Source organism: Lissotriton helveticus, chromosome 4_1, assembly GCF_964261635.1.
Source record: "Lissotriton helveticus chromosome 4_1, aLisHel1.1, whole genome shotgun sequence".
NCBI classification, from domain to species: domain Eukaryota; kingdom Metazoa; phylum Chordata; class Amphibia; order Caudata; family Salamandridae; genus Lissotriton; species Lissotriton helveticus.
This window is the reverse complement of record NC_136063.1, coordinates 702,064,595-702,078,267: the sequence shown is the minus strand read 5'-3', so window position 1 is coordinate 702,078,267 and position 13,673 is coordinate 702,064,595. Positions and strand designations below refer to the sequence as shown.

Sequence of the window (13,673 nt, the reverse complement as noted above, 5' to 3'; positions counted from 1 at the left end):
ATTTGTGGGTTTGTGCTGTTCCGATGAAGTTGGGAGACTGAGGGAATCCGGGTGGTTTCGGGATGTCCTTGGCATGGTTATGATGCTGGGGTGGGTGGGGGGTGGCTATTGTTGGGGTGTCTTTTTGTGCATCTGTCTCAATTGGAGTGTACCTATTTTATCTCATCTGTCTGGTAGTGCAGAGTTTGTTGTTCTGCTTTATGTGCCGTTTCCCCATTGTGTATATTGGAGGGGGCTGGGAAGATCACTTGGATCACCTGGAATGTCAGGGGGTTAAATAACCCTAAGAAAACGAGGCAGGTGCTGGCGTATTTGGATCGGCACAATGTTCAAATAGCATTTCTTCAGGAAACGCATCTTGATCAGCATGCAGTATCTGTTGTGGCGAAAAAATGGGCGGGGTGCGGTTTGCCTCTACGTACTCCTCATATGCCTGAGGTGTGATGGTGTTGGTCAAAAAAAATTTGCATATTGAGTGTAACTTTGAGGAGGTTGATGCTGCTGGCAGGTATATCATTGTGCAGGGGAGGCTGTATGGGACTGTCATCACGAAGGTGAGGATTTACGGTCCGAATATAGATGACCCTGAGTTTTTTAAAGTGTTATGGAACAAAGTCTATGGTTTGCTGCGGTCTGCCATAAATTGTTGGGGGGATTTCAACGTGGTGTTAAATCGAGGTCTGGATTGGAGTGGGGGTGCCTGTGTATCTGTGAAAAAAGCAGTACAGGCTGTAAATGATGGCATGAGAGATTTGGGACTGCAGGGTGTTTGGAGAGCGAGACACCCCGGGGTAAAGGAAGGCACGTGCTACACACATGCACATAACACATGGTCACGTTTGGATTATTGGCTTGCGACGATGGATGTCAGTACCTGGGTGTCCTGTGTGCAGCATTTATCTCGCACCCTGTCGGACCATGCCCCTATGTTGATGGTTTTGCAGGTGCCCACGTATGTTCCAGCGCCGTTCCAATGGAAACTGCAGCCTTCTGCTTTACTGGATCCAGTCTTTAAAGAGGGCCTCTGTGATGCTATTGAGAAATACTTTAGCAACAATCTTGGCTCTGTACAGAGTATGTGCAAGGTGTGGGAGGCCTTCAGGGTCACCATTCGGGGCACATGTATTGGTCTACGTGCGGGAGAACTTAAGTCTCTACGCGGCTCTATGCGCAGGATAGAGCAGGATCTGGCGAAGCTAGAGAGAGAGTATGAGGAAACGCATGATAGTGCGACTCTGGCTGATATCCGTTCGAGTGTCACTGAATATAACGAATTAGCGGACCAGGAGGTGCAACATTTGTCCAGGCGCTCCAGGGCTAGGTATTATGGTGAGGGTGGCAGGCCGGGGCGGGCGTTGGCGGGCAGACTTTTGGAACCTTGGGCGAGGTACTGTACGGTACAGGGCATTGCAGAGGGAGATACCATCCATTCCGACTCCGCAGGTATATTGGCGCAATTTGTTCAGTATTATACAGACATGTATAGGGATAGGCTAACTGCGGGTGAGGAGGAAATTGCGGAATACTTGGACGATGTGGCTTTGGTTTGGTTATCTAAAGGGCAACAAGATTTTCTGATGCAACCACTAAAGGCTGAAGAAATTACAGACGCCATCTCCTCCTTGCCCAATGGAAAAGCGGCAGGCACTGATGGGCTACCGCCCGAGTTTTACAAGGAGTAGTATATTGATATCCTATTACCTCATTTAACGTCTATGTATGATGAGGCGTTTGAGCAACAGCGGCTGCCAGCCTCGCTTCGTGAAGCGTTAATAGTTGCATTGTTGAAGCCTGGAAAACCACCGGATAGGTGCGAGTCCTATAGGCCGCTCTCCCTTATGAATACCGGCGTGAAAATTTTGGCGAAGTTTTTGGCTACCCGGCTGCGCTTGTTGTTAACGGTTATGGTGTTGCCTGACCAGTCGGGGTTTATTCCCAACCGCTCTACCGCGCATAATTTGAGGACATTATTTGCAGTTGCATTTGTTAAAACCTAATATGCCAGCGGCGGCAGTCCTTTTGGATGCCGCCAAGGCATTTGATTCCATTGCATGGACGTATATGTTTGCTCTACTGAACCCCATGGGGGTCCCCTTCTTTTTCACTAGCTGGATAAAGCTACTTTATACTGAGCCCATAGCCCGTGTGCGTATAAATGGCCATACGTCAGAGCTGTTTTCAATTAAGAGGGGAACACGACAAGGCTGTCCGCTGTCATCCTTGATTTTTGCGGTTGTGTTGGAGCCACTTGCGTGTGTGTTGCACCAGCGGCATGCTGGATCTGCTTTGGGTTTATACCAGCGTCCTTTGGCAGTGTCCATGTATGCTGATGACATGGTCTTGTATGTGAGGGAGCCAGAGACGAATCTTGGGCCAGTTATACGAGAGTATGTCCGTTTTGAGTGGTTCTCTGGATTGTCTATTAAGTGGAACAAGTCGGTCATATTTGCACTTACGGAATGTACCAAACCTTTTGTGTTGGACTATCCCCTGAAGTGGGCAGATGATCCTGTAAAGTATCTCGGGGTTTGGATCCATAGGGATCCCCAAGTTGTTATTCGGGCCAATTTTGGAATGGCCATTTCAAAGTTGGAGGATCAGGTGGCCCGCTGGATTCGTTTGCCACTCACATTTGCAGATAGAGTAGCAATAATTAAAATGATAGTGCTGCCAAAGTTTTTATATTTATTTACTAATGTTCCTATTCCTTTATTGCAGCATTTTTTTACTACCTTACGCTCCCTGCTGATCACTCTGGTTGGGGGGGGGGGGGGCAAGAAGACCATGTTGGCTGGGACACTTTGAAGAAGCCATATACACTGGGTGGGTTTGCAGTACCGGATCTGCAATTGTATTACCTTTGTGCTCAGGCACAGTTTGCATATTATTGGCAACATGCACCGCTATTCACGCCGCATGTGGCTGTGGAGGATGGGCCGGTCCACCCCTTACCTTTAATAGCAATGATTGTGAATCCACACTCGGTGTTTAAGCGTGATGAGGTGGACACTGTTCAATGCACGACAAGGGCGTGGCATGTGTTGGGCCGGCGGGCGGGGCGGCTTCCTCTGTATGCCTCGGCGATGCCTCTGCTACATCATGCGGAGCTGTGTGTGACGGGGAAGGCGGGTGCCCTGAAGGTGCTGCAGGCAGCTGGTATGCAAACTATGGGGGATGTTTTTCCAGGGGGGAACATTTCTCTCTTTGCGGGACTTTGAGTGATGGGGTGAATGAGGTAATGTTCAAATTTTTTTTTATGCTCGGCTTAGATCTGCTCTTTGCAGCTTATATTCCTGCTTTCCTAAGGAGCCCTTGGAGTTGGGGGCTTTGCAGCTGCTTTACACTACAAAGACTCAGGCGAAATTGGTGTCAGATTGTATCATACTTCGCAGCTAGATGAGGGTGCTGCACAGGTTAGCTCTAAAGCCAAGTGGGATGCGTGCCTTCCACACCCGCTAACGGATGAGGAGTGGGAGGAGTGCTCTCGAATGACTGGGAGCTTTGTGATCAATGGGAATTTTAAATTTATTCATTACAAGTATATACATCAGATGTATCATACGCCTGTTCAACTACACAGATATGGTCTGCAGGACTCATCGTGCTGCAAGCGTTGTGGTATGGATGCTGCCGACTTTATACATTTAGCCTGGGAGTGTTCCAAAGTGGCTAATTTCTGGGATGGAGTGGTCACTACGTTGACTGCAATAGTGGGAGTGACGCTTGAAAGAGATGTGAAAATGTGTCTATTGGGCAATGCCTCCAAGCTGCCGGCAGGGGTCCGCAAATTGGTGGTGTTGACTTTGCAATTAGCTAAGCGGAGGGTGGCAATAACTTGGGATGGTAAACCTGCCCCTCTGTTGAAACATTTGTTGCATGACATTGCTTATTGCCGTGATCAACTCAGTTACGCAGAAGAGCTGCCGAGTGCATCGAGGCCTTGGGACCGCCTATATGCTGACATTCTCTACAGAGGACTGAACATTGTGCTGGGAACTTGCTGCTAGTACTGCGTAGTTTGCACTTCCTGACTCCTTTTTCCCTTTCTATAGGTATTTTATTTGGTTTACTTATGCACTACTCCTTGTATGTATTTTCCTTTGGAGCCTATGGGCATAAATGAGATAACCATTGTAGGTCTATTGATCAGATGCACTGTTTGTTTTGTGGTTTGAAAATCATAAATAAAAAAAAATAAAAAACATAACCGACCTATCATAGACAGGGGGGGAGGGATATCAAAATTGGAAGAAAAGAGTATATTTTGGATAGTAATGGGACAAAGTCCAAATGATAACTTTTGATAACTAAATCGGAAAAAAAAAAAAACCTTTTTGGATGTTGATTATAGTCAGCCCTTATTTCAGGAGGTGAAACGTTTGGTGTAGTATTTGGTTTTAGTTTCATTAACATTATACCCCTCAGCTTAGTGTATCTTTAAACTGCTTCGAGGGCTATTTCAATATTATCTATTGGGGAGCAAATACAGAGGGATATCATCCGCAAGTATTTTTATTTTAGAAGCGCCGCCATAGGAGGGTCTATTTCCCTATGGGAGCAAATAGACTGAGCTAAAGACTCTATACATGGTGGAAATAAAATTTGTGACAGAGGACAGCTTTGGCGGGTACCTCTACTAGGAAATTTAGTGCCTGCCCACTGATTATTTTAACTTGGGCCGATGTATAAGTCTGGCCATAGACCTTGTGAGCAGTGTTGGAAAATTGAATTTTCTCCATATCTTAAACAGAACATCCTAGCTGAGAAGGTCAAACACATTTTTAGCTTCTAACACCACAAAGGCCGCAGAAATATTATCTGCTATGTTGAGATCAATAAACTCAGCCAGATAATACGTGTTAGCCTTCAGGTTCAGTCCCTTGATAAAAACATTTTGATTATGGTGGATCTAATTAACAGCGCTGATGCAATTAGTTACACTTTTTGTATAAATCTAATAGTTTGTATTAAGTAGCATTACAGGTCAGTACCAGGACGGTTCAAATTCATCTTTCCCTTTTTTTTTTTTTTTAAAAAAGAAGTTTTAATACCCCTTTTTAAAAAAAAGCAGGTGGGATGGGTCCATCAAGTAAAATAGCATTAAACAACTATTTAGAGGAACCACTAGTAGAGAATAAAAACACTTCCAAAATGCTGTCCCAAAGCCATCTTCCCCCAACGCTTTGGACTGTGGCAATTCCTTTAAGGCATTTGCAACCTCTTCGTAGCTAATTCGGGATGATAAAACGGTGACTGACTCCCTTTCAAACTCTGTAAAGTGCACTGCACATAAAAATTGTTCTGCTAACGCCGGGTCTCATGTTTCTGCTTTCCCCTTAAATAACAAGGCATAGTCCAGAAAGAGCTTCCCAATATCTACACTTTCTCATTTAATTTTGTATGTACAAGTATCCCTGATCCCCGTGATCATGTGTTGATTACATTTGCCTTTTGAAATCCAAGCCAAAAGGCACCCCCATCTTCTCACCTCTTCATGCACCGGTTATAAGTGTAGCTATTAAGAACCTCCTTTTTCAGAAAGAAATCTTTTAAGATTTACTTTTTATCCCGCCACTTATGTTTGGCTTGAGCCAATTGCTCTGCCTGAACCTTGGTATAAGTTTAATATGCAGTTTTTTGCAAACGATCTTGTTCTTTCTAATCTTTTTTCTTCAAAAAATTGATATCGAGATCATAAAACCCCAGAGTGTGGCCTTAAATGCCTCTAATACTTTCGCTCTATCTGTCTTGTTATTGTTAATTATTAAAATAATGCTCAATCCCCATCGATAGAGACTGAATGTGCGTTACTTGGTCAAATAAAGACCTATCCATAACCCACTCTACTCTTGGTGAAGTAATGAAAACTTTAAGACAACCACTAAATGATCTGAAAACACCCCTACATGATAATAAGAAAAAACAAATTAGATAGTTAAGGGAGATAAAAAATAAATCTATGTATGAAACTGATCTATATTCCTTTGAATGACACATTCTCCAGTTATTGGATTTAACTTATGTCAGATATCTTGTGCAGCTAGCCAAGCGCATGGATCATAAAAAATCTGTTCCGTATGTTTAGTTTGCAAACAATGTGGATTTGAGGAATCCAGACATGGGGAGGGAATACAATTTAAATCTCACTCCAAAATTGGTATACCATGAAGTGACTTACGCGGTTTAATGTTGCTATGGAAAAGATCCCAAAAGGAAACAATATTTTATCTTACATAATGAGCCACCACGGAACTATAACCCCCTTCATCCATAACCAGCGGTAGGCCGCTGACAGGTGCTGATATACAAATAACCATTGAAATAACCACTGTGCGATGCTCTTGCTGATGGGAAAAAAATGTTGTTTAACCCAAGATTAGTTAAATTGATTTCCCTACTTACCCCAAATAAAATGCATCTCTTGAAGAAGAAGAATTGAAGGATCATATTGTAGTAAAGTTCAAAAGATGAACATAACTTTTGCGCCTAAAATTCAAGCCATTTTCATTATAGCTAAATATTACTATCAGCATTTCAATTCTCCCTTTTTTCACTTTTTCTGAGCGTTTCAAAGCACTTCGGTACAGTAAGCATTAAAGATTGCAACTCTACCTGCCTCCGCTTGAAATTTCTGTATCCTTTTGCTGTACCTAAACAAATGTTCTCCCATTTAGTGCCCCGAGCTCAAACACCCAACCCTTCTTCATCAACTACCCCCTGACCAACACCTACCACTACCATCATTTTCTCTATCCTTCACCATACCCAGCGCTCCTAACCTCAGAAAGTTAAGAGCAGTCGATCCTGTGTTCATGTGGTGCATTCTTCCTGCACAGACAGACGGTGGCCCAAAGCTATCAGTTATCACCGTCAGGGGTCCCCCATCTAGAACAGTAATTTCTCAGTATCAGTTGGGTTAGTGAGAATACTGAACCCCCACCACCCAAGAACCTTCAACTTTTCTGGATGTAACAGTGTGCCTGTGCACTCCTGGCTCTAAAGGTCTCGGACAAATGCTTCAGTTCCCATCGTCTTCTGGAGGTTTCATATGCTAAGCCAGAAAGATTTTAAAGGATAAATCATTCCCTGCTTTTACAGATTTTAAACTGAATTTCTTTTTTGAGGGTCTCCTCTCACATTCTGAAATTGTGGAGAGAGACCAAAATAGTCTGTGGCTTTGCACCATCTTTAGGAGCAGTCGAGGGAACCCTTTGCACTCTGGCGATTGGGAGATCAGAATGCAAACCTGACTAAACCCCTTTCAGACAAGAGTTCACTGAGTTGTTCAAGGAAGTATTCGCTTTGACCAACAATTTCCAGAACCCCACAAGTCCTAAATTTGCTCATCTGGATCTATTTTCTAAGTCCTCTAATTTGTTTTTTTACTTGCTGCACATCCTTAAGAAGCAGAGATGTAATTTCTGAGTGGGACTGCTGCGCATCCTCCAAATTTGAAATTCTTTATTCAGCTTACGTGCATCTAATGCTCAGGTTTTACAAGCCTTTATCAATCAAATCCAATTTACTATATGTGCTCTTTAAATGTTTGGGATCTGTACCAGCATCTGTTCGAGCAAGACACAAACCTGAGCACTGGATCCCTCTGAAGCTCCCTCAAGTGCCCCTTTCTCTGCTTCTAACTCAATGGTGTTGCCTTGTGGCCTTTCAGTAAGTTTCCTTAATCAGGTTCTTTTTTTTAAATTCTTTCTATTAAACATTTGTGACAGTACAGTGAGGTAATTGCGAGGTCATAGAACATTTTAAATAAGACAGTGGTATAACAGTGGTTAAATGCAGCTTTATAAATTGAGCACCTCATCTGTACGACCCTTGCTCAGGTCATTTCCCACTCCTGCCCTCCGCAGTTCTTCCACCGGGTAAACAGCTTAATCAGGTTCTTGACTCTTTGTTGATCTATAATCCAGTGCTTCAAACTTTAGGTTGTAGTTGGCATATAAGAAAAGTCAAAGAAAGATTATACTCTTTACTATGGAATGTTTGACCTGTACTAGCTCCAGACTATGTTCAAAGACGTATTATTATATTTAAACCAAATATAATGCCGGATTCTTATTAAATATATAAAGTTAACTTTACCGTGTTAGAACTGCCCAGCTAATCCTTGGCCTGAATGAGATGTGAAAACTGCGCATAGAGCAGAGACCATGGTCTGGGAGTGGGGAGGTGTTTTCTTCTTCTGGCAGGAACACTTGTTGTTGTGGGCCTAGGAACTTAATTTACTTAAAGGTACCTTCCCTGTCACAAGTGCATGCTAGGTGGCACTTGGAAAGGCCCCAATTTTAGTCCTGCTAGTCAGGCTGGCATAAAACCCAACAGGAGGAAAGATTTCCCCAGAACCAGTTTTGAGGGACCACAAAGGAGGAGACTACCCTGGCCACACCTCTGGGTGGGTACACAGACTCTGCACAAGGAGAGAAGGGTTTCCCATCTTGAATTTTTAGAGTGCAGGGTACTGTGGGATTGTTTTACAAAGTGGATAAGAGTGTCCAGGGAACTTTTACCCCATTGGTTAGGGAGTGCCCAGAAGCTTCCTCCTCTCACAGGCTGGTGAACTCTACCAAAGCTAGACCCTCACCCGGTCTTTCACATAGTGCTTTCTGGACCTTCGGAAGATCAGAAGAGGACTGGACCTGTGTGGCTACAGAGACACAACAAGCTGCAAGAAGCATTTTAGTGCAAGTACCCAGCTGAACAGTTGCAAATGGAACTTTACTAGTGGCTTCTGCTTGGCACCCCGCTCAAATGTCTTGGGAGCTCAGGGGGGCTTAGAGGTGTACTTTTGTTGTTGCTTGGCACTAAGAAATGACGTATCTTTTTGGATTACGACTTTGAAACTTTGTTAGAACTTCTTACTTCCAGGCTTTCATTGATACTAATCTACTAAGTGTATCCAATCTGGTTTCCATCACAGTCAGCCTCTAATTATGCCTAGGTCTCGATCCACTATGTCCACAGACTATTATTGGTGCTCTGTGACAGTATATTTTTGCTTAAATCTTTTAAAATTCATATCTTCAAGTCCCATAATTGGATTCTTTTCATTTTGGTCATATTTTACACAACATGTTTCTATATTTTAAAATGTATTATACAATTTATTGTGTTTTGTGTCACTTTATCTACTGTATATGCGTTGCTTACTTTACACATTGCCTTTGATTTAAGCCCGACTGCTTTGACTCATGTTACCGGGCTGAGCACAGGTTTAGTTTATGTAATTTGCGTGACATCTAGCAAGTGGTGGCCTTATCCTTTGAATTAAACACTTGTTCACCCCAAATAATTATATATTTTCCTACATCTATCATTATATTTAGTTACATGTTTACAGGTGCATTGTCAATTTTGAACAAGCATGAAAAGAAGAAAGTGGAAAATGCTATTTGTGAATCTTTGAACGAAATGACTTCTTGTAGCTAATATAGTAATGTATCCAGTCTCCACTGCTCGGTTATATGTCAAGGCGCAGTTTGTCTCTTTTTCTGGGTCACCTTCTGGCACATTCAATATATGTGGTGATGGAGCCCAAACAGAGTTTGGGGCATAGGCCTTATCTGCCCCCTTGCCCCAAATGCCCCTTCAGAAACCCAGAGGCAAAAATATACCATATTTGAAATATATCCTAATATTAAGCAATATTAAATGAGCTTTCTGTGCTGGTTCCCTTCTTCACTGCTACTTTAGCCTTTACAAAATATATTCAAGGATAATTTGCATGGTAAAATTTACTGTGTGCAAAAGAAAAAGAAAAACGGGGAGAATTTTACTACTTTTTCTCTATTTACTAACCTTGGCAAACGTCGTTTCCCAGCTTTGACTAGTGATGGTGCTTTCTGAATAATTATGCGCTTCAGATGGTCAATGGCATCACTGCACTGCTGAACTGTACCTATGTTCAAAACAAACAAAGAATCACAAAATATTGATATTGCTACATATATGCAAATTGCTCATCAACAGAACAGGACAACTATGGAGTAACAAGAGAATGGCAGGAATATGAACAACCCCCAGATATTGACAGTTAAAAGTAGTTTTTTTCTGCTTTTTGGTACAGCTAATAATAGGGTAATGTGATGCTAATCTCTGAATAATTACGAGGACATGTACTGAAGAGCAAGGGAGATCAAACCCCCCCCCCCTAGAACCCTGCTGAATGTTGGCACTAATTCTGCAGACAACCACCAAGCAGTAGTAGCACACTCACTGAAGAAGGAAGTTATTTCAGTGTCCACTACTAAAGATGACTGACGATTTGAAAAGCAGCGAAACTATCTGAGCTGGTCAAGAAATACGTTAGAACATTTGAATACCAAGCAACTGAGGGATGCAAGCAACATGGCATCAAGGAAAAAAACAAGGCTGTTTTTTTTTACCAGATTGATGAGACAAAAACATCAAGGTGAGGTTAGCCCCCCTAGTGTTTATGGAACAGACTATGCCATGCCCACCTGAATGACACCACCTACCGATGCGCAAGGCTACTGCTCGAGAAAGCATTTCCGGATCCAGTATGGCACCTGGAGATCCTTCAGAAGGTAAGGAATCTGCGGCTAGAAGTCTCTATGTTATTGTGTGTTAGAAAAACAACCTTTACTCTACTCCCAGTATACAGCAAGATTGTCACATAGATCCACTGACTTTGAAGTCGAAGAAAGAAAAGTAACAGCCAAGCTCCCTTGGAAGACAGTGTCTGACATTTGACCTCTATTTGAATGCACAGCAAATGTGACAAGATAAGAACAAGATTTACAGGCCGGTGTACAGAAAGAAGCACTTGTGGAAGAATAAAAGGAGAGGTAATGTGAAAAGGATTTGCTCCTTGGGAGGCAAGAACTGAACCTGGACAGCCTAAAAACAAATATAGTCAGCAGATAGAAAGACAGAAAATGTGAGTTGCAAACCACAAAGCCAATGATAAGCAACAGGAGGAATACATACCCAGGGAAGGTTTCTGAATGTCCCCAAGATGTATTTATCAAACCAGACAGCTGCACGCACTGCCTGGTAGGCTTTGACTTAAAGCATGAGCTGGGTACCCAGGGGGGAAGGAGTCAAATATTGATTTATGTATTGTTAACTGTGGGGTGGGGAAGGTTTCTTCTGTTATCTTTGTAATGCTATACTGAAGGCTCAGACATTAGAGGGTCTGCTGTTTTGTATGGTCAATTGTGCAAAAAACGTTTGTCACACTAAAAACGAATAAAATGTTATAAAAAATGTATATTTCTCTATTAGCTTATTTTGTGAAGTCTTTCGGTTTCAATTTGGTTTTGTAAGACGATAACACACAGCTCATTGTGCCCACTGTTAAAAATCATGACAACACTAAGTAGAACTTTGAACAATGTAGGTCTGCTGTGGTTCACTGGACGTGCATTAATTGTCTGAAACGTAATGGAGGTAAAAAAACAAACATTCTCAATTTTGGCAAACTATTTTTGGTATGGTCACCTGAGTCGTGGCCTGGGTAATTGGGGCTTCCCCATAACCTGTCAAAACTGCCAAAAACCTTGAAGAAGTCTTCCACAAATAACTTTTTGCCACCCCGATTAATTGCGTTGCGGCTAAATGCATTTACTTTCTTTAATTGCTTCACAAGATGTTTCTGTGCTGCTTGTATGGTCACGCAAAAAAGCAGTACATGTTTTCATTTCTCCGCAGACGGAATACAATTCCCTGTATCATGGGGCACTGCAGTGCAAGTGGTTTAGAAAGCTGCAGCAAGACTTATTCTTAACACCACCAAAGAAGCCTCAAAGCACAAGTAGATTCTTTGCACTGGCTTCCGGTACATAACATAATATTAAACTTTGGCCAATACTGTGAGCCATCTCCTTCTAGAATTCTTCCTTCACTACAGGCGTGGCTGCCTTGCCAAACAACACATGTTCTAACAGTCTGCACCCCCCCCCCCACCGTCTGTGCCTCCCCTAAGTAGGTGGGGAGCTTAGAAGTACCGCTGCTGCCTGTAGGTGGACGTCTGTGCGTCTGTTGGTACCTCCACGATAGCAGTGTGGTCACATTGGAATCGTTAAAGCATAATTAGGGTACATTTTTCCGGTTGTGCTGGCTGCCCCTCGTTGCTTGTGCTTGCTCTCCTGCCCCCTCGTTGCTTGTTGTGCCTCTGTCCCCTGCCCTGCTTGTGATCCGATTTTTGTGCCTCTGTGCCCTCCTGCCCCCTCGTTGCTTGTGCTTGTTCTCCTGTCCCTGCCCCCTCGTTGCTTGTTGTGCCTCTGTGCCCTGCTTGTGATACGGTTTTGGTGCCTCTGTGCCCCCCTGCCCCCTCGTTGCTTGTGCTTGCTGCCCCCTCGTTGCTTGTGCTTGCACTCCTGCCCCTGCCCCCTCGTTGCTTGTTGTGCCTCTGTGCCCTGCTTGTGATCCTGGTGTTTGTGCCCTTGTGCTTGCTCTCCTGCCCCTGCCCCCTCGTTGCTTGTTGTGCCTCTGTGCCCTGCTTGTGATCCTGGTTTTTGTGCATCTGTGCCCCCCTGCCCCCTCGTTGCTTGTGCTTGCTCTCCTGCCCCTGCCCCCACGTTGGTTGTTGTGCTTCTGTGCCCTGCCCTGCTTGTGATCCTGTTTTTGTGCCTCTGTGCCCCCCTGCCCCCTCGTTGCTTGTGCTTGCTGCCCCCTCATTGCTTGTGCTTGCTCTCCTGCCCCTGCCCCCTTGTTGCTTGTTGTGCCTCTGTGCCCTGCTTGTGATCCGGTTTTTGTGCCTCTGTGCCCCCCTGCCCCCTCGTTGCTTGTGCTTGCTGCCCCCTCGTTGCTTGTGCTTGCTCTCCTACCCCTGCCCCCACGTTGGTTGTTGTGCTTCTGTGCCCAGCCCTGCTTGTGATCCTGTTTTTGTGCCTCTGTGCCCCCCTGCCCCCTCATTGCCTGTGCTTGCTGCCCCCTCATTGCTTGTGCTTGCTCTCCTGCCCCTGCCCCCTCGTTGCTTGTTGTGCCTTGCTTGTGATCCGGTTTTTGTGCCTCTGTGCCCTGCTTGTGATCCGGTTATTGTGCCTCTGTGCCCCCCTGCCCCTTCGTTGCTTGTGCTTGCTCTCCTGCCCCTGCCCCCTCGTTGCTTGTTGTGCCTCTGTGCCCTGCTTGTGATCCGGTTTTCGTGCCTCTGTGCCCTGCCCTGCTTGTGATCCGGTTATTGTGCCTCTGTACCCCCCTGCCCGCTTGTGCTTGCTGCCCCCTCGATGCTTGTGCTTGCTCTCCTGCCCCCTTGTTGTGCCTCTGTGCCCTGCTTGTGATCCGGTTTTTGTGCCTCTGTGCCCTGCTTGTGATCCGGTTTTTGTGCCTCTGTGCCCTGCTTGTGCCTCTGTGCCCTGCTTGTGCCTCTGTGCCCTGCTTGTGTCTCTGTGCCCTGCTTGTGCCTCTATGCCCTGCTTGTGATCCGGTTTTTCGTGCCTCTGTTCCCTAGGGCGTTACTGGGCAGAGAGCTCCGTCTGTATGTGTGTGGCTCTGTCTGTGTGTGTGTGTGTGTGTGTGTGGCTTTGTCTGTGTGTGTGTGTGTGTGTGTGTGTGTGTGTGTGTGGCTTTGTCTGTGTGTGGCTTTGTGTGTGTGTGTGTGTGTGTGTGTGTGTGTGTGTGTGTGTGGCTTTGTCTGTGTGTGTGTGGCTTTGTCTGTTGTGTGTGTGGCTCTGTGTGTGTGTGTGGCTCTGTGTGTG

The 13,673-nt window shown here is 44.7% G+C and overlaps 1 protein-coding gene across 1 annotated transcript in view; it reads right to left on the bottom strand.

Moving 5' to 3' along the window:
* Nucleotides 1-13,673, bottom strand: part of PRKDC (protein kinase, DNA-activated, catalytic subunit) — a 3,158,350-nt gene that overhangs the window by 2,639,745 nt on the left and 504,932 nt on the right. The window contains exon 29 of the mRNA XM_078687323.1: nucleotides 9,811-9,910. Within this exon, the coding sequence (XP_078543449.1) occupies nucleotides 9,811-9,910 (100 nt within the window). The remainder of the gene's footprint in view (nucleotides 1-9,810; nucleotides 9,911-13,673) is intronic.